At 32.3% G+C, this 20,721-nt stretch overlaps 1 protein-coding gene across 2 annotated transcripts in view; it reads left to right on the forward strand.

Moving 5' to 3' along the window:
* AP3B1 (adaptor related protein complex 3 subunit beta 1) overlaps positions 1-20,721 on the forward strand; it is a 218,189-nt gene that overhangs the window by 84,022 nt on the left and 113,446 nt on the right. For both annotated transcript variants that reach the window (XR_012495075.1, XM_019728166.2), the window contains exons 8-13: positions 8,282-8,437; positions 11,814-11,911; positions 13,885-13,939; positions 14,027-14,098; positions 16,040-16,102; positions 17,962-18,094. Coding sequence is in view for 1 of the 2 variants with exons in the window: in XM_019728166.2 (XP_019583725.2) it covers positions 8,282-8,437; positions 11,814-11,911; positions 13,885-13,939; positions 14,027-14,098; positions 16,040-16,102; positions 17,962-18,094 (577 nt within the window). In the remaining variant the exon portion in view is untranslated. The remainder of the gene's footprint in view (positions 1-8,281; positions 8,438-11,813; positions 11,912-13,884; positions 13,940-14,026; positions 14,099-16,039; positions 16,103-17,961; positions 18,095-20,721) is intronic.

A 20,721-nucleotide genomic window follows, 5' to 3' on the forward strand; every position in this document is an offset into this window, starting at 1 on the left:
ATTTGTATTCACATTGTCTTTTTTTCTTATGTATATTTAACAATTTTTTATTTAAGAAGTTCATGTGTCAGAAGCAAATGACTTCAGGAATTTTCACAAACTGAATATACCCATGTAATGAGTACTCAGATTAAGCAACAGAAATTTTAAGTATACTTCAGCAGCCCTCCCCTAGATAACTTCTGTTTAATATCCTGCCTTCCCCCCAAATGGAAACAATATCCTGAATCTTCATGACACTGCCTTTCCTTCTTCCTTCCCTTTCTCCCTCCCTTCTTCCCTTTCTTACTTTATGAGAAGTTGTGGAACTAGTTTGAAGCTTTTGATGATGAAATTTGATTTGCTTGTGGACTGTTACTAGATAAAGATATCACCAATCTGAGTTCACTTAATCACCTCAATTATGGATTCAGATGTTTAAAGGCAGGGCTTTAATTTTATCATCTTTACTTCCTAGGTTATAGACACAGCTTTTAAACCAGTCTAGGAGAGTTAGTAGGAATTTTGCTTTTTGGTGGATCCTGACCTCCAGTTTTCATTTCTGTATTTTTGTAAATCTGCTGAAAGCTCTACTTAGCTTTTAGGCCTCTCATCCTCCTCTTATGTAATAGCATTTGCTTTTGGGAGGAAGGCAATTGCAAATGTCAGTCAGATCTCTAGGTTTACTACTTTTTGTGGGTCTTGTATGCATAATTCATCACTGTTCTTTTTAGCATTTCAGTGCCTTCACATAGATATGTTTCATGATTTTTCTCTAGCTCTTCCTGTACTCACTGGAAGGTTTGTTCTAAGTGCCTATTTAGCCATTACTGAAAGCAGAGCTCTATAATCCTATATTACCTCTATTTAAAAAGTGATCTTTAAAGGCTTATTTATAATGACATTTTTTTGTCAGTGGGGTTTGTGATTTCTTTTAAGCATCTAGGACTGATTAAAGTTGTTTTAGTGTAATGAGCTCCCCAAGCAGTACATTGTGGTTCAAAATGAAGCAGTTGTCTAAGAGCCTCGTGATGTATTTGTAAATTCTCAAGTATGAGGCAATTTCCTTTCTGAAGGATAATTTAAGGGGGGATTTTCTTCATATTTGGCATCTAGGGATATTTGATTTGAAGTTCAGTGGTGGTTTCTATTTATGGTTTCTGGAAGGAAAGTTTCTTAATAAAAGCAGTGGTGATAGCTACTACTGTTTGAGTGTTTAGTATACACTAGGCATTGAATGTTTGTATAACTTTCACTAAACTAATCAATCTTTATAAACACTTTAAAGATACAGATATCACTTTTATTTCCCTTTACAGATGAGTAAATTAAGACTAGGAGAGGTAAAGTAATTTACCATGGTCATAGAGCCAGCACTGATAGTGAACTGCTGTGACCTAGTACATACATTGTGGTTGTATAAGTCCAGCTTCCATTCTGTTTGGGCTAATGTCTGTTCTGATGTATTGCAAACCTGAGACAACAGCCAGTAGTAACACAGATTGAGATATAAAGTTACTGGAGATTTGTTCCCATTCTATGTGGGAGCCTCATCTCATTCACTTTATTAACCTACAAATATGAGTGTTTCATTTATCAATTATTTTTTCCTTTTAGTTCAAACTTAGAGAATTGTGCAGTTGGTACATAGTGCATACAGTTAGCAATTAGCAGAGCCAGATCTAAAAAGCTGTGCTAGGATGTTCTCATGCAGTAGAACCAAATTGGAATTTCATAAGAAGTATAAGAAAATTTCCTTTGAGGGAAATATACTTTGAAATAATAATTTATACCAATAATTATTTTAGGTATTAAGCAATGTGTTTTTCATGTTTCTTATCCCATAATCATGTTGTTAAAAGTTTATGCTATTTAAAATAATCCCTCTCATTTTAGGAAATTATTCTAATTTATTTAATATTAAATGTTAAGAAATAATTAAAGATCTTTAATGTAATATTATGATATATTGATTTGTAGAAGTTTTTTTTAATGGCTTTTTAAGATCTTTGAAAGATGGTTTCATAGTTGAATTCTACCAAACATTCAAAGAAGAATTAATAACTATCCTTCCTAAATTATTTCCAAAATTTGAAGAGGAAGGAACACTTCCACAGTCATTTTATGAAGTGAGCATTACCCTGCTACCAACATCCATAAGTCAATTAATGCGATACATGACATTATCAGGTAAAGGATAAAAACCATATTATCATCTCAATAGATGCAGAAAAAGCTTTTGACAAAATTCAAGATCCCTTTTATGATAAAAACTCTCAACAAAGTGGGTATAGAAGGAACATATCTCAACATAATAAAGGCAACATATGACACACTGACAGCTAATATACTCAGTGGTGAAAAGCTGAAACCCTTAAGATCAGGAACATGACAAGGGTGCCCACCATCACCACTCCTATTCAACATAGTATTGGAAGTCCCAGCCACATCAATCAGACAAGACAAAGAAATAAAAGGCATCCAAATTGGAAAGGAAGAAGTAAAACTCTGATTTGCATATGACATGATACTATATATAGAAAACCCTAAAGACTCCACCAAAAAACTAATAAATAATTAGAACTAATAAATGACGTCAGTAAAGTTGCAGGGTAGAGAATCAATATACAGAAATATGTTGCCTTTTTATATGCCACTAATGAATGATCTGAAGAAGAAATTAAGAAAACAGTTCTATTTACAATTGCATGAAAAGTATAAAATACCTAGGAATAAATTTAACCAAAGAGGTGAAACACCTGTACTCGGAAAACTATAAGACACTGAAGAAAGAATTTAAGCAAGATAGAAATAACTGGGAGGATATAACTTGCTTATGGATCACAAGGACTAATATTGTTAAATTGTCTTTAGTATCAAAAGTAATATACAGTTTCAGTGTAATCCCTATTAAAATACCAGTGACATTTTTCTCAGAATTAGAATAACTAATCCTAAAATTTATATGTAACCACAAAAGACCCAAAATAGCTAAAGGATTCTTGAGAAAGTACAAAGTGAAAGGTATCACAATCCTTGATATCAAACTATACTACAAAGCTACAATAATCAAAACAGTATGGTACTGGCATAAAAACAGATATATAAATCAGTGGAATAGAATAGAGATCCCAGAAATAAATCCTCACTTATGTGGTCAATTAATCTATGAAAAAGGAGGCAAGGATATACAGCGGGGTAAAGACAACTCTTTAGTAAAGGGTTTTGGCAAAACTTGACAGGTTACATGCAAAAAAAAAAAAAAGACATTGGAGCACTTTTTTATACCATATGCACAAAGAAGCTCAAAATTCCTATAAGAAAACATAGGCAGTAAACTCTTTGTCGTTGGTCTTTCCAATATCTTTTTGTACATATCTCCTTGAGCAAGGGAAAAAAAAGAAAAAATAAACAAATGGGACGGGCTACATCAAACTAAAAAGGTTTTGCAAAGAGAACTGACTCGGGGTGGTGAACGCACAATGTGAGATACAGATAGTGTATTACAGAATTGTGCACCTGAAATCTATGTAACTTTACTAACAATTGTCGCCCCAATAAACTTTAGTTTCAAGGAAAATAAAATAATAAAATAAAAAGGTTTTGCACTGTGAAGGAAACCATTACCAACAAAACAAAAAGACAACCTACTGAATGCGAGAAGATATGTGCAAATGATACATCTGATATCAGGTTATTATCCAAAGTATGTAAAGAACTTGTACATCTTAACACCCAGAAAGCAATCCAACCTCTAACATTTTAGATAGTTTCTTTTATTGTTATACCAATGGATAAATATGTACAAATAACTTTTAAATAATTTACTGATTTTTTTCCTTAATTTTATTTATTAAAACTTTTTATTTTAAGACAACTATAAATGTATATGCAGTTGTAAAAAATAATACTGAGAAGATAACTCGTGTAATAACTCACGAGTTTTTCATTTTTCATTTGTTTAATTACCTCTTTAAAGCCTCTGTTTTGGCAAGTGGTAACATTTTAGATATTGACATTGATATAGTCAAGATTCAGAACACTGCCATCACAAGGATCCTTCGTGTTGCCATTTTATAGCTAATTCACTTCCTTCCCTGTGCTTAACCCTACAACCTTTAACCCCTATCAACCACTAATTGTTTTTCCATCTCTATAATTTGGTCATTTCAAGAATGTTGTATAAATGGAATCATATAGTATGTAACCTTTTAGGATTAATTTTTCTCAGAAGACTTCTCTGGAGATTAATCAGAGTTGTGTATATCAGTAGTTTGTTTCTTTTTATTTGTGAGTGGGTAGTCCATGGCATAGATGTTTAATGAGTTGTTTAACCATTCATCTATTCAAGGACATCTGGGTTGTTTCCATTTTGGCTAATAGGAATAAAGCTGCTATGAATATTTTGTGTACAGGTTTTTGCATGAGAATAAATTTACTTTTCCAAGTGATAAATGCCCAAGAGTGCAATTACTGGGTTGTATGGTAATTACAGACTTGGTTCTGTAAGAAACTCCCAACCTGCCAGAATGACTAACCTTTTACATTTCTACGAGCCATGTATCAGTGATCCATTTCCTCTATGTCCTCACTGTCATTTGGTGTTGCCACTAGTTTTTTAAAATTTAGATGAGAGCCATTCTGATAGGTGTGGTGATGTCTTGCTGTGGTTTTAATTTGTATTTCCCTAATAACCAGTAAAGTTGATTATCTTTTCATGTGTTTTCTTGCCATTTGTCTGTCTCCTTTGGCGAATAGTTTGTTGATGTCTGTGTTAGTTTGCTAGAGCTGCCATAACAAAATACCACAGAGTAGGAGGCTCAATCAACAGATATCTATTTCTTATTATTTTAGAGGCTGGAAGTCCAAGATCAAGGTATTGGCAGGTTTGGTTTTCCTGAGGCATCTGTTCTTGGCTTGCAGTTGGCTGCCTCTCACTGTGTCCTTATATGGCCTTTTATCTGTGTGTCTCTCTCTCTTTTTATAAGAATACCAGTTGTATTCGAGTGGGGTCCCACCCATATGACCTCATTTAACCTTAATTACCTCTTTAAAGCCTCTGTTTTGGCACCGTCACATTAGGTGTTAGGGCTTCAATGTGCGAATTTTTTGGGGGAAACAGTTCAGTCGATAACATTATTTTTTGCCCCTTTTTAAAATGAATTGATTTGTTTTTTTACTGCTAAGTTGTGGAAATGGTTTTAATATTCTACGTACTAGTCCTTTGTCACATATGTGGTTGCAGAGATTTTCTGCCAGTATGTAACTTGTTTTTTTCTCTTCCTCTTAAGAGGGTTTTTCATGAAGCAAGAGTTTCTAATTTTGATGAGATAACAATTTATCAGTGTTCCCTTTTATGGACTTTGCTTTTGGTGTAAAGTCTTAAGAACTCCGTGCCTAGCTATATAACTATTTCAAAAAACTGTTCTACCATGTTGAAGGAAAAATGATTAGAGATCACAAATCATAAATTTATTTTGATGGAGGGAATTTGTTAATTTATAGAAAGCAGGTTCACTTAGAAGAATTGGGAAAGTCAGTCATGAGCAAAAGAAACTATTGGAAGACAATACTTCATGGGTTTTTCTCATGTTTGCAGTTCTTCTGAGTAAAGGCATTACTAGGTTTTGTTCTGTACTGTCTTTTAAGGATGTTTGTATAGCAAGTAGCTGGGGAAGGAGAGGTGATGTTTCCCTCCTGTGCAGGCTTATCTTACGTGGTAGCATCATCAGCTGCTTGGTTATCCAAGTCATCCAAGTTGGGAATGGGGGGCATCCTTATTGAGTGGCCCTGTCTCATCTTTCATATTCAGTCACTGCGTCCTATTGATTTCAACTTCTAAGTAGTTTTTGAATCTGTCCTACATTTTTATTATGACTAACTACTCTTATTCATTACCTCATCCTCTCAAGTATCATTTCTATCATGTTGCTTTCCAGATTTTTTTTCTTTGTCTTTAGTTTTCAGAAGTTTGACTTAAACGTGTCTTATGATGGATTTCTTTCAGTTTATCCTGTTTAGGGTTTGCCCCCCTTACTTAATCTGTAGTTTTATGTCTTTTGCCAAATTTAGGAATTTTTTCAGCCGTTATTTTTCTTGAAGTACTCTTTCAGCCCCCCTCTCTTTCTCCTCTCTTGTGGGATGCAGATGATAGGAAATGTTGTTATAGTTACACAGATTCCTGAATTCTGTTTTTTGTTTTCTTATCTTTATCCTCAGTCTGTTTTTTCTCTCTTATTCAGGTTGGATAATTTATGCTGTTCTATGTTCCAGTTCACTGATGGTTTCCTCAATCCCCTCCATACTGCTTTTGATACCATTAATTGTTTAAGTTTGGTTTTTGTCTTTTTCAGCTGTAACATTTCTGTTCGATTTTCCTTTATGTCTTCTATTTCTTTGTTTAGACTTTGTAATTCTTTGCTAAGGCCTTCTATTTTTTCATTTGTTTCAAGGATGTTCCTAGTTGCTCATTGAAACATTTTTATGATGGCTGCTTTAAAATCTTTATCAGATAATTCTAATATCCCAGGCGTTGGCATCTATCTACTGGTTATCTGTTTTCATCTAGTATGAGATCTTCCTGGCTCTTGGAATGATGAGTGATTTTTTATTGAAACCTGGACAGCTTGGATATTAGATTCTTGATCTTATTTTAGCTGTGTTTGTTTGACAGCACTCTAGCAGGGAAAAGTGGGGTGTATGCCCCCTTATTTTTGCCAGGTCAGGGCAGAAGTCCAGGTTCCCCACTCAGCTTCCATTGACACCTCAGGGAGGTCATACTCCTCGTTACTGTGGGTGAGTGTGGGGTTTCTGGCTCCCCGCTAATACTCACCTGATAGCTCTCTGGCTGGGAGGGGTAGAAGTGCCTCATTACTGTTCTGCATGTGTCCTCCACTACACCACACAGTGGTGTGTCCTTATAACTGCTGGTTGGAGATGCAAGTCCTGAGTGGCCACTAAACCTCCTTGTGCACTAGCCCAGTGAGGAGAGATATGGTCACCTCATTGTTGTTAGGGTAGCTTGAATGTCCACGCTCCCCACTGGGGTGCCTCGTTATCTCCTGGTGGGGATTGAGGTCTCAGTGCCATCTTGGCCTTTTCTGACACCACCTCAGTGGGATGGTTGGAGCATCTAATTCTAGCCGGATGAGGAAGGAAATCTAGGTTCTCAAGGTCAGCTTTCGCTGGTGGGGATAGGCATTGTGGTGTTTTTCTCTATATTGGCTGCACTATAACAGTTCTTTTCTAAAAACATTTTCTGTCTTGCTAGACTTTTCCTTTCTTGGTCCTTTGGCTACAGGGAGCAGGCTATGGGCGGGTTTATTTTATCTATGCTTGTTGGTGTTTCTGGGTTACCAGCTTCTTTAGCACCTAATCTGTGATATATGAGGTAAAAATGAAAACCCAAGGAATTCACTGTAGTTATTCATTGGGTCCTGAGGTGTCTATCCAATCTTTCTTCTTCTCTCTGCCTTTCCTTTCTTATGTTTGTTTTACATATATTGCCTTTCTACTTGTACTTAGTGAGATGAATAGGGACAAGTTTATCTACTCCATCTTCCCAGAAGTGGAAAGTATGTTTCAGGTATTTGGTAACAGAAATGGCCTCAAAACAGTAGTTGAATTGTATCCACATGGATATTAATTGTCTTTGTGTGCTTTTTGTGTTCTTTTGTTTATTTTTAGGACTAAATACCTATAAGCTGATTTTTATTGACAATGATAATATTATAAAAAATTCAAATGAAAGGTACAAATAAAAACGTAGAATCAACTCCTATGGATATGTTTAAATTTCAAACTGAGTCTTTCTTGACCTGCCTAATATCTTGGTTTTTTACTTGTCAAGCTTTATTATGATTTCTTTATGTGTGTTGCAGTTCAAAAAATTCTCGTCTTTCTTCTGACCCTTTGATCCAGTTACAGAGTGACTGGTAATTTATGGAATCAGTTTTCAGATTTTAAGTAGACTCATATTAATAGGCTTTGTTAGAATCTAATGGTCAGATTTTCCCTTTGGGCAGCTGTGGATATTTCTATGGGGATTTAATATTTTCAGAGTTTTAATATGTAATATAAAAGAAGTATTATCTGTAGCAATAAAGGACAGTTACTGTGTTATAAAGTATGAGAAAAAGCAAGACCTTTCTTTCATATAAGTAGCGTAGTATTTTCTAATTGCTTCAAAAATAGTATTCTACAGTAAAAATACTATTGTAGATGTTTTAAAAAGTTTTCTTTGTTTAATATTTGGGCTGTTCAACGTCTGAACTAAACATGGGATTGGATTTCTTTTCTGTAGGATGGTGATCTAGAGGACAACGAAAAGAATTTCTATGAATCTGATGACGAACAGAAGGAAAAGACTGACAAAACGAAGAAGGCTTATACTATGGATCCAGATCATAGACTTTTAATTCGGAACACAAAGCCTTTGCTTCAGAGCAGGAACGCAGCGGTATGTTAAAACCCTTTAAAGAAATAATTCACAGATTTTTTTTTTTAAAATGATGGTTAAAAGTATGTAAATTAAGTAAACCAGTCTTTATTTTTCAGTGTGCTAATGGAGCATTTGTTTATTTGTTTATATGTATATATACCAAAAAAAAAATCAGGTTCTGATGAGATTACTTGGTTTCATAGCTGTATGCCTACTATACTTCATTTACTTTTTTTGTGGTTTCATTAATTTACTTTTCCTAAGATACTAGCTCAAGGTGTTTCTAAGTTGATTAGAAGCCTGCATATATATCTGTTGCTAGATTGTAGTAGTTGTGAGTACTTAAGTCTGTCATCAATCCATAATACAGAGAATGCCCCCCAAAAATGTATACACATTTTAAGAAAGGAAAAAACTGTATTAAAATTGTAATACTCAATATATACTGACAACAAAAGATGAATACAAGTCACGTTTGACTTCTGCAATTACAAGAGGTGCTCAAAGTGGTTACCATCAGCATAATTTTAATACATTTTTTTTCTTCCTTAAAATGTGTATACATTTTTTTGGCACCCTTTGTGTTTGTATGTACTGATAAAAGCACCTAGCATAACGCATCATACATAGTAAATTTTAACTATTAGGAATAACTATTAAAATCATCTTTATTTGGATCCTATGTTTTTTGTTTTATTTTGTTTTTTTTACACCTTTTTATTTTAGACAACCCTTTATATTTTAGGAGACTATGCATGCACAACCGGAAATCAGAAAATGCAGACTTAGCAAAACTAAAAACAATTAAAACAGCATATTCCCGTCACCCAGAAATCACTGTTCTAATATCTTAATGCATTTTCTTCCAGATCTTGTTTCTGCATAAATATACATATGTTCACATGTGTGTATGTCTCTCTCTATATATATATATATTTTTTTCAATCAAGATAGAAATCATACTGTATGTAGTTTTAACCTTTTTTCCTAGTCATTCCTCTCCATCTTTCTATTTCAGTAAAATTTCATTTCACTTAATACCAATTTATCTTAAGTTATCTCTTATAAGTGATTCATCTAAACTAGTATCTGCTCTAATTCTGGTTGTTATATCTTTAAAACCTCTCAAATTTTGCAGAATGTTCTTCTGGGTTCATGCATTTGATTCTTTTATAAAGTGATATTTAATTTTTTTGTTCTATAACTTGTTTTTCCTGGAAGTTATATCTAAAGGCTTGATGGATTCAAGTTAAATGTTTTCTTAAAATTTTTTTAATTAAAAAATTCTTAATTAATTGTTCTCAATTAGTAAAAACTTTGAAAATGAGGAATTTCACCTGAATTACTTTGTTTTCTGATGCTTGAGAATTCAGAACTTAGAGCTTTGTATATATATCTTAGTAATTAGCAGAAGTTTTTCTTATACCTGGTAATTTAGTTTCTAAATCATTATTAAGTAACTATGTATACAGTAATAACAAAAATATTATTTTGCTAATGTTGTAGAATATACTTACATTTTAGTGTGCCCTAGCTTGGCCAGAAGGTTAAGCAGCTGTAACTTGACACATGAATCTCTACTCTATAGTTGATTCTCTAATAATTTAACTTTGTCTTGGAAATTGATAATATAGTACAAATATTTACTGATCAAAAATGTTCTTGAATGGTGAAACAAAGAGAGATAGTTCGAACTTTTAATCCCAGTAAGTTTGGGTCTTAATTATGTACCAGGTAGAGGTGGTTTACTTTTTGTTCCAGTATGTTTTGGTGTCCTGTTTTTTTTGATGCTAAATATATATAAAGGCTGACTTTTGAAGGATTGTGAATATATTTTTGTTGTTGTTTTGTCCTTGTACAAGAGACTTTGAGGAAAGTCTTAGTTGTTTCAGGAAACTTAGTGCTATATGCTGTAATATTTTTAAAGATAACTATCAACGACAAATAAATTAAGTCAATCATTGAGATTTTGTTTTATAAGATGCTGCATTTCGGAGAGTTTGTTCTGTAATTAAAGTGTATTTGTGGATCACAAGTGAACAAATAAGATATCCTTAAACTACTCATATTACCAAGTAATGTCTGAAAGTTATAAATAAATCTTGTAAAATAAAAAAAGTATAACAAAATACCACACAATCGTAAATTTAGGACCCTGTAAATTGTATTTTTTTAAAATGTTCATTTTTGGAAGAAAATCTTTTTACTTCAAGTACCTTCAGGTGCTGAGTACTCTTTAGGTGTATATAAAACTCTTGCCATATATTTGTTAGAACTTTGTAGACCTACCAGAAGTAATATTAATATATCTACTGAGCCAAAAAAAAGATGACATAACTTCTGTAGCTCTGTCATTGGAATTGTCACATGTTAAACTGGATACTTCCAGTAAATGGGAAGTCTGGATTACTGATCTCTACATGAAGTGTAGAGGCATGTAGGGGAAATACAGTACTTGTTTTATGGCGGAGAAATCTAATTACCCTTATAATGCTTTGAACCAAAGATTATTTTAAGGTTCTGCATTTTGAAAACCAAAGTCATTTCAAATGTTGTTTTAGAAGAATTGTTTTGATAGAGTTCCTTTTGTTATAACTTAAATGTACTGATTTTAAAAAATTCAGCCTATTTATTATAGTACTGTTATCCTGAAGTGTCTGGCTTCGTTTGAAACGCGTGCTTACAATTAAAAAAAAAAAAAAAATTCCCAGCCTCAGAGCAGCAGCAGCACGAGACTCTGGGACTTGGCGTGTCATGTCACGCTTTGCCTCGTACTAACTGTCAGACCTTGGGTTGTTCATTTAACACCTCTTTTCTTTTTTGAGGCTGTATTCGTTTCCCAGGGCTGCCATAACAAATTACCGCAAACTGGGTGGCTTAAAACAACAGGAATGTATTTTCTCACATTTCAGGAGGCCATAAGTCCAAAATCAAGGTGTCAGTAGGGCTAGTTCCCTTTGGAGGCTCTGAGGGAGAAATTGCCTTTTGCTAGCTTCTGGTATTGCCAGCAATCCTTGGCGTTCCTTGGCTTGTTACTCTAGTCTCTGCCTCCATCTCCTCATGGCCTTCTTCTCTGTGTCTTTGTATGTCCTCTCCTGTCTCTTATAAGGACACTCTCATTGGATTTAGGACCCACCTTAATCTAGTATGATCTCATCCCGATCATTACTAGTCACCTCTACGAAGACCTTATTTCCAAATAAGGTCACATATTGATGGTAGACACAAATTCTTGAGGGGACACCATTCAACCTGCTACAAAGATAACAAGATATTCATCTTATTTCATAGGATTTTGTAGCAGTTACAGGAAATAATATGTAAGAATGTTCTTTGAAACTGTAGGGTGCTCCAATGTTCATAGCTCTTACTGTTTTCATGCTTTATCTTTCAGGTGGTTATGGCAGTTGCTCAGCTGTACTGGCACATATCACCAAAATCTGAAGCTGGCGTTATTTCTAAATCACTAGTGCGTTTACTTCGTAGCAATAGGTAGGACATGGTTTTATCTATATGTTTTCTTTTGTATTCCTTCAGATGTAGTGTTTGAATGAATATAATGTGTCTTTCAGGCGTTTAATAATGTGGCTGTGTTTTGTCAACAAGATTTCATACTAAGGAATCATTATAAAAGATTGTATACAGTTTATCTCAAACTTAATGATTAATACTGACTTTTTTTACCTCAAGCCCAAAGAAATTAAAAATATCGTTCGGCATATAGTATGTGCTATCACTAGTACCCTAGTATTGTTTGATATTTCTAGGTGTGACAGTAATAATGTTTGCGAATAGTAAATCTGGAATCACTGAGAAACTATACTAATGTATTATCAGATCAACTTAGTGTAAGTATATATGATTTTATATAAAGCAATACATATACTAAATTATGTAGTTTATGACAGAATTGCTGCTTCCTTTAGTCGTATCAAATTACTGTAGTTTGCTCTATTTTTTATTGACCTTTTATTTTTAATTTTTTAAAATTTAAATATAGTTGGTATATAATGTATGTTTCAGATGTGCAACATAGTGATTCAATATTTATAATACCTTACAATGTGATCACCACACTAAGTCTAGTAATCATGTCACCATTAGTTTGCTCTATTTAATAAGAGCTATATGCTTAGTAGCTACTTATTTTAAAGAAATGCAGACACTTTTCATTTCGTGTAGATAGACAGATAGCAAGAATTCCTTTCCCTTTAATTTTACCTACTGTAATTTAGCAGGTCAGGTCAATAATTCAGAAAACTTTTATTGAGTTTTTATGACATCTACTTTCAAAGTTTAAGATCAGATTTTTGTCCTTTGTTTTTTTGTGTGTTTGTTTGATTGGGGAATATTGGGGAACAGTGTGTTTCTCCAGGGCCTATCAGCTCCAAGTCGTTGTCCTTCAATCTAGTTGTGGAGGGCACAGCTCAGCTCCAAGTCCAGTTGCCGATTTCAATCTTTAGTTGCAGGGTGCGCAGCCCACATTCCCATGCGGGAATTGAACCGGCAACCTTGTGGTTAAGAGCTTGTGCTCTATAAACAACTGAGCCATCTGGCTGCCCCTGTCCTTTGTTTTGTTTTCTGTGTTTAAGAATACCATTGTTTTAGCTATTTAGTTATCCTGGATATTTTGCAATAATTAGATATTTTAAATAAATAATGTTTTTCATTGAGTGCTTCTTTTTTCTCTTTTAATTGAAGCTTATTGGGGTGAAATGGTTAGTAAAGTTACATAGGTTTCAGGTTTACCATTCTGTAATAGAGTTTGGGGGGAAAGATGCATACCTATTCTTTTTTGTCCTTAATGCAAACTTAGTGCCACAACTTTAGCCCTAGATTGGCTTTTGCCGTCCCTTAATAAGATTCCTTTGGGTTCTTATTCTCTCCTCTGTCTTTATACATAGTCATTCTTTTCCCTTTTATCAGTTCAAAAATTTTTCTTGTTTAGAGCTAGTTCAGAGGCTATCAGAAGGATCTGGAATGGCTCTTTCATATGAAGCCTGACATCATTTCTTAAAAATTGGGACATAAAAATAACATGACTGTGTGTTTTTTTTTTAACCTGTCTTTCACTCCAGGCAGAATTGAGTGACACAATGAGCCTTCTGATCAAGAGTTTGTATTAACTCTATGGTTATGTTTGTTCTGTTCGCTCTAAGGATACCTTCCTTGCATGTGTGATGTTCAGAGCAGCTGCAGTATTGGTTTTACATCTTAGGAATACAGTGTTACAAAATTGGTTTTAACTCTTCCCCATGATGAATCAAATACAATTTAATAATAGTTTGTAGGGAAAATGTATTTACAAATAAGGCATAAACATTCCAGATTTACAAAAACTTTTCAGTTATATTTGAGTTCCATTCAATATGAAACTTATTGCTAATTCTTTTTCTTTAATGTACTGTTCTTAAAGATACTCCATTGGAAAATATACCCAATGAAAATTCTCCATTAATTTCTAGGGAAGTGCAGTATATTGTCCTACAAAATATAGCAACTATGTCAATTCACAGAAAGGTATGTATGTTTTGAATACATAATTCAAGAGAGAAATTAATGCATTAGCATCATTAAATGTATGTATATATTTATTTTGTCATCTAGGGTATGTTTGAACCTTATCTGAAGAGTTTCTATGTTAGGTCAACTGATCCAACTATGATCAAGACACTGAAGGTAGGCATGCTTTTATTTTTAGACACGCTAATACATGTTTGCTTTGAAGGTATTGCTACAGCTTCTAGCATGTGCAAAATAGAGACCTGCTTTTAAAAAATAGATACAGTTAGGGATTTTCTTGATACTTTCCAAACTACATTATTATATACTAGTTACTGTCCTAAATTATAATAATACAAAGTGAAGACATGCTACCTACACCCTGAATAACTCACAGTATACTGAAGGAGACAGATGTGCAAATAGGTAATTTTAGTACTACATGTTTTAAGTGATATTATAGAGATTTGAATTGAGTGCTGTGAGAAGTATAAAGATGGGGTTAATTTTCTGGGATGTTTAGAAAAGACTTGTGAAAATGATGTTTGAATAGATCTTAAAAGAATAACATATTTTGAGATTTATTTTGTTTTTGGTTAATAGATTCGTTGGGAGGTTGTAGGGTTGGGAGATGGAGAAAGGCATGATTTATGCTAACACAAGGGATTATGAAAGTGTGCTCAGGGAATGATAATTATAGTATATAGTTACAGATAAAAGCTATGATTAAAACAATGTGATATTTAGACAGAAAAATAACTGGAATAGGATAAAAGCCTAGAAACAGATCCATGCATATGAAAATGTACTATATAATAGAGGAGACATTACAAACCAATGGGGAAAGGGTGGACTATTCAGTAAGTATTGGAATGATTCATTATTCACATGGAAACTGAGTTTAATCATAAGATAATCTAAGATACACCCAAATTGAAGGATAATTTACAAAACAATAGGTTGGTAATAATTAAAAGTCAAGGTCGTGAGTGTAAAAAAAATGGAGAAACTTTCAAACTGAAGGAGATTAAACACAACTAAATACAGTGTGTGATATTGAACTGGATCCTTTTATTATACATTATTGAGATAATTGGTGAAACTTAAATGGGGAATGAGGATTGCATAGATGTGATATATCAGTATTAATTTTCTGATTTTCTTGGTTGTATTGTGGTCTGTAGGACAATGTCCTTTTTGTAAGAAATATGCACAGAAAAGTATTTGGCGATGATGTGACATCATATTAGTACTTCTGGTCTCAAATGGTTCAAATCATAAATAATTCTTTTTACCTTTTCTGTATCTTTGAGATTATTTTAAAACACTATACAGAAAATTTAAATGTTCTCATCTAAATAAAATGAAAAGTCAGGCCGTAATCTGGGAGAAAATATTACCAGTACATACATCTGAAAAATCACTACACAGAATACATAAAGAACTCCTATAATCTGTGCCTTGTAATTGGAGTGTCTAGACCATTTACTTTTAATGTAATTATTGATATGATGTGTTTATGTCTATATCTCATGTTTGGTTTTCTGTTTGTCCCATCTGTTCTCTGTTCCTTTTTTCCCTTTTTTATGCTTTCCTCAGATTAATTGAATATTTTTATGGGTAAATTTAAAAGCTGAACTTTTTTTTAGCAAGCCTATTGAAGATGGACTTTTTCATTGTATAGATCTTGTAACTATAAATCCAGAAGAATTAAAATATCTTAAGAATTTGGTATGGTAGGATGAAGGAAAATTAAGAGAACTAATTGATATCTGGAAAACAGGTATTGCTCGGAAGGCAGTTGTTTTCTAACTTCATTAGTTTAAAAAAAGTTGAGCTACCTTAAATTGTTTAGGTTAATTAGATATAAATTGTAAAATTGGGACAATTAGGGAAGATGTAGGATTCTCTTTCATAATTATTTCTTAAGCACTATGTAATTATTCTCTGTATGTAGATGTAGCGAGACAAAGTTCACCTAAAGGGTATAATGCCTCACCATTTGTAACTAACTTTTTTAAAAAACAAATTACCTTTCTATTAAATGCCTAGCCTTTATAAAATTCATCCTTTTTATTTGTGTTTTAAAATATTTACTTTGTCTTTTTTCTACCATAGCTTGAAATTTTGACAAACCTGGCAAATGAAGCCAACATATCAACTCTTCTTCGAGAATTTCAGGTGTGTACAGTGCTAATTATAAAATAACTTCTAAAATATCAGTTCAGTTTAAACTAAAGAAACATCTTTCAGAACTTAGAAATACGTAACTGTATAAATAAAACAGTGATTTGGCACAAGATTGACAGCTAAGCAATTCATAAATTTTCAAGAATGAACATTAACTACAAATTTAAAATTGAAGGGAAATGGAATAGCAGTCCCTTTCATGTTTTCATAGAATTTGAAAGGCTGGTTTATAACTCTGTTCGAAATTAAGTTACTGTAAGGATTCCATCTCTTGTGCTGTCATCAATAGTGCTTTCTATACTCTGCACTCATGAAAATAGTTTCTTACCTGATTGTCCCTATTTGATTGACCTGTCACTAATTTAGACATTGTCATCTTAGCTTTGTGTATAGCTAAAAAAAGACTGGTTTAAAATTATCCCATCATGATATGTTATTGTTGTTTTGTTGTAATTTTTAAACCATATATGCTGATGGATGAGATGCCTCCCAGCAACACATACCCCCAAAATATTGTTTAAAAATTACCTCATAGATATTATGCCCTTTACGATGGAAGGGGCCTCTGAAGACTTAGTGGAGGATCTTTTAAATATATTCTTCATGTATCCATTTTTATCACTGTCTGTCTTTGTACCTTATTTCTGTGTTTATGGGTTATGTTCATAGGTATACAGTTTCCTTATAATAATTTTTTGAGTAAAATAGAGAATTTTTCTAAAGACTCATTTGTTTTTAATTGAAAAAATTAAATAATCAACTGGGAAATGGTTTTAAATACAAGTGATCTTTCCTAAATGTAACTAAGAGAGTTTAATTTGTTTAATTTATGTCTTCAACATTTAATCATGCTCTTGGTGCCATTTTCACTAAATTTGTTGGTTTTTTTTAGATATTCTTAGATTGTCTCCTGCATTTGTCATTTAGGCACCATTTAAATGTATTATCCTTTTTTGCACGTTAGATAACCATACTGTTTAATCTATAGTATGCAATTCTCATTTGAGATTTGGAATCATTTTTTAAAACTTTCCGTTGAAAATGGGATTTTAAATTCCATTACATATAATATATGCAAATATAAATATGCATATTAAGAGTACATTCATTTCTGTAAACAATAAAAACAGTTTTTAAATTAGGGAAGTTATAACCAAAGTAAAATTCTTTAGGGCTGTCATAAATTTTGTAAAGATCTTTTAACTTCCTGTTGTTAAATAATTGTATTATTTATTTGTTTTTTATGTTTATATAAATATATTGTTTACAGTATATTTTTAAAGCATTCTGTTAAAGAAAATCTATTTCAATTGTGTAGTATTTTATTGTAAACTGAATATTTATAAACTTTATGAAATGCTGCTTACTGTTGCTATTGTAGTTTTACTACCATTTTGAAAGCAAAATGTTTGCCAATTCCATATTGGTTCTTTTCCTCCTCTTTTGCCAATTTTCAGATTTAGTGTGTCTAAAAAAAGCAATGCTTTTTTTCATAGATTTATAGATGCTGCTGGTTAAATGAACTGAAACCTCCAAAGAGAGAGTTTGATCATCTCTCTCAACCTTGCATTAAACTAATTGCTGTCTTTGGGTGACTGCTCCCCACTATTGTTTTGGAGTCACAAGCCAGTGGCCACAGGTGAATGAACCTGGCTTGTGTGCTTCTATAAGCATATGCTTTAAGTAAAAACAAAACAAAACTAAATTAAGTCATCAGTTGGACCTCCTATAGTGCCTATAGATGAGAAGATTATGTATGCTAGAATTATATATCGACAAAACTTAATATAGGCATTTTTTGTTCACTTGATAGTATCAATATATAAACTAATTGAAATAATATTTTTTAGACCTATGTGAAAAGCCAGGACAAACAATTTGCAGCAGCCACTATTCAAACTATAGGCAGATGTGCAACCAACATCTCAGAAGTCACTGACACATGTCTCAGTGGCCTGGTGTGTCTGCTTTCCAACAGGGATGGTGAGTTCACAATTTTATTCTATTTTTCAAGTAATTTGTCATTTGAATATTCTTGGTATGATCTGCAAATTGTAACTTTTTTTAACATTGCATTTTTTTTTCTGTATGTCAGTAGCGTGAACATGAGTAGCACATTTTATCTTTGAAACACACACACAGTATTTTATTGCTGTTTTAGTAGATGAGATAATTAACTTCAAACTGTATTATTCTTGTCTAAACAGAACTAAGAAAGTTGTAATTTGTTTATTTTATTTCTTCACAATTTAATCACCTTTCTTGTCTTTTCCTTCTACTTCCTTCTACTTTCCTGCTTTTCAATAGCATATGTCATGTATAATATTGGTTCACCTGCAGAGGGTGCTAAAAGCAGGCAAATGACTTCGTAACATGGAGAAGTGGCTAGATCAAAACAGTATGTTGAATACATTACCTTCAAAGTTTTTTTCCAGATATCCTACTAATAATTTTATATTCAAGATTAACTCGATTTAGAAGTCATCAATTTTGAACAGCTTCATGTTTTTAAGCCAAACAATATCTAAACATTTTATTAAACTGGATAGATAATATATGTAATCCAGATTTCATACTGTTCTGTGGTAAAATGTCAGTAATTTCTATGATATTTAGAATAAATGAGGCCATTTCGAGAAAGAAAAATGAGTCAATTTCCACTTTTAAAATAATTTAGAGTATTGTTATTCTACATTTGATTAACATGATATTCTTTTTAAGAAAAGCATAATTTTCAGTGTAAAATCATTAAAAATATTTGTGGAATTCTAAATACAATTTTGTCATATCTAGACATAAGCATATATAACATAGCAACTGTAAGTTTAACATAACAAAATTGATTATTTTTTAAATATTTTATTTCAAAGTAAAATAACTTTTCACTACAATAACTCTATATCCCTAAATATCTATTCCCATGTATAGATTTCTTTAGAAAACTGTAATTGTATTTCTGATGAAAAAAAATGGAAACAAAATTTAGCCCCAAATAAGAGTCATTTTTATTGTGAACATAAAATTACAAACTTTTACTTATAAACTCAACATATTATGATGGATAGAACCATTTTCTGCATGCAGTATTAAAACTCTAAATAAGGGGCAACAAAAATTATCAGGGATATAGATGTTTTTTAAAAGTTGACTATAGAATGTAAGTAGAACAGATAGGATACTAAATGTCATACAGTTTATCTATTTCTACTTTTTTTTTTAATTAAAGTTTATTGGGATGAGAATTGTTAGTAAAGTTATATAGATTTCAGGTGTACAATTCTGTATTATATCATCTATAATCCCATTGTGTGTTCACCACTCAGAGTCAGTTCTCCTTCCATCACCATATATTTGATCCCCTTTACCCTCATCTACCACCCCTCTCCCCCCTTACTCTCTGGTATCCACTAAACTATTGTATTTCTACTTTTAATAACATCCTTTTTATCTATTTCTGCACCTTAAATTGTGTTGAAAAGCATATTTTTATTTTCCTGTATCTTTAAGAATGACTTATTTGATCAAATAAGACATACTCCTTGGGAAAATACTTCCAGAATATTACAGATTTTGAACATTATAGATATTTCAGATGACGTGTTCTTTTAAAATTTAGTTGCATACAAAAAGCATCACAAATTAATTAGAACACTGATGAGTTCTTTGAAATATTATACAAAATGTATTCAAGATTTCTCAATTTTGTATTTTGACTCTCTTTCTCATATGAAATTTTCAGGCTGTGGATTTTAAAACAATCTTTTCCACTTCAGCTTCGTAACACATTAATTTCTCAAAAAATATATTTTCTTCACTTTGGTTTAAGAGATAAATGTTCTACCCCTGTAGCACTTTTAAAAGAAGAATAGGTTATTTTATAATTAGATAATGGGAGGCTAATGTAATTTATAATCACTCTTAAAAGTAGGAGTATTTACTAATGTAAACTCTGATATTTGAATGTTTAGGCTTTTGTTTTTGGTAAATCAAAACTCTGTTTATAATCCTGGATTTTTTTCCCCTGCAGTTTGAATATTAACAAACTCATAGATACAGAGAACAAATTGAGGGTTGTCAGATGGGAGTGGGGGTTGGAGGGGTGGGTGAAAAAGGTGAAAGGGATTAAGAAGTACAAATTGCCAGTTATAAAAATAATCGTGGGGATGTAAAGTACAGCATAAGGAATGTAGTCAATAATACTGTAATAACTGTGTATGGTGTCACATGGGTACTAGACTTACTGGGATGACCACTTCGTAAGGTATATAAATGTCTAATCACTATTTTGTATACCTGAAACTAATATAGTATTGTATGTCAATTGTAATTGAAAAATAAAAGACAATAAAATGATAATAAGATACCTGCCATATGTTATTGTCAGAAGAAAAGAAGTCATTTGTTTACATAAAACATTATGTAAATATGAATGATCATTTACATAAAGAAATATATAATTTGAAACATCTATGTTTAGTAATGATTAGAATGGTAAAAATTTGGCTTTATATGCTTAACGGAAGCTAGATAAGAAAATGTATTTTAGAGAAAAATAGTGAAAAAACACAAATAATGGTATTTCCAGTATAGTATTAAAATAAATCTTTTGA

Source organism: Rhinolophus sinicus, linkage group LG03 (assembly GCF_036562045.2).
Source record: "Rhinolophus sinicus isolate RSC01 linkage group LG03, ASM3656204v1, whole genome shotgun sequence".
In the NCBI taxonomy this organism is placed as follows: Eukaryota; Metazoa; Chordata; class Mammalia; order Chiroptera; family Rhinolophidae; genus Rhinolophus; species Rhinolophus sinicus.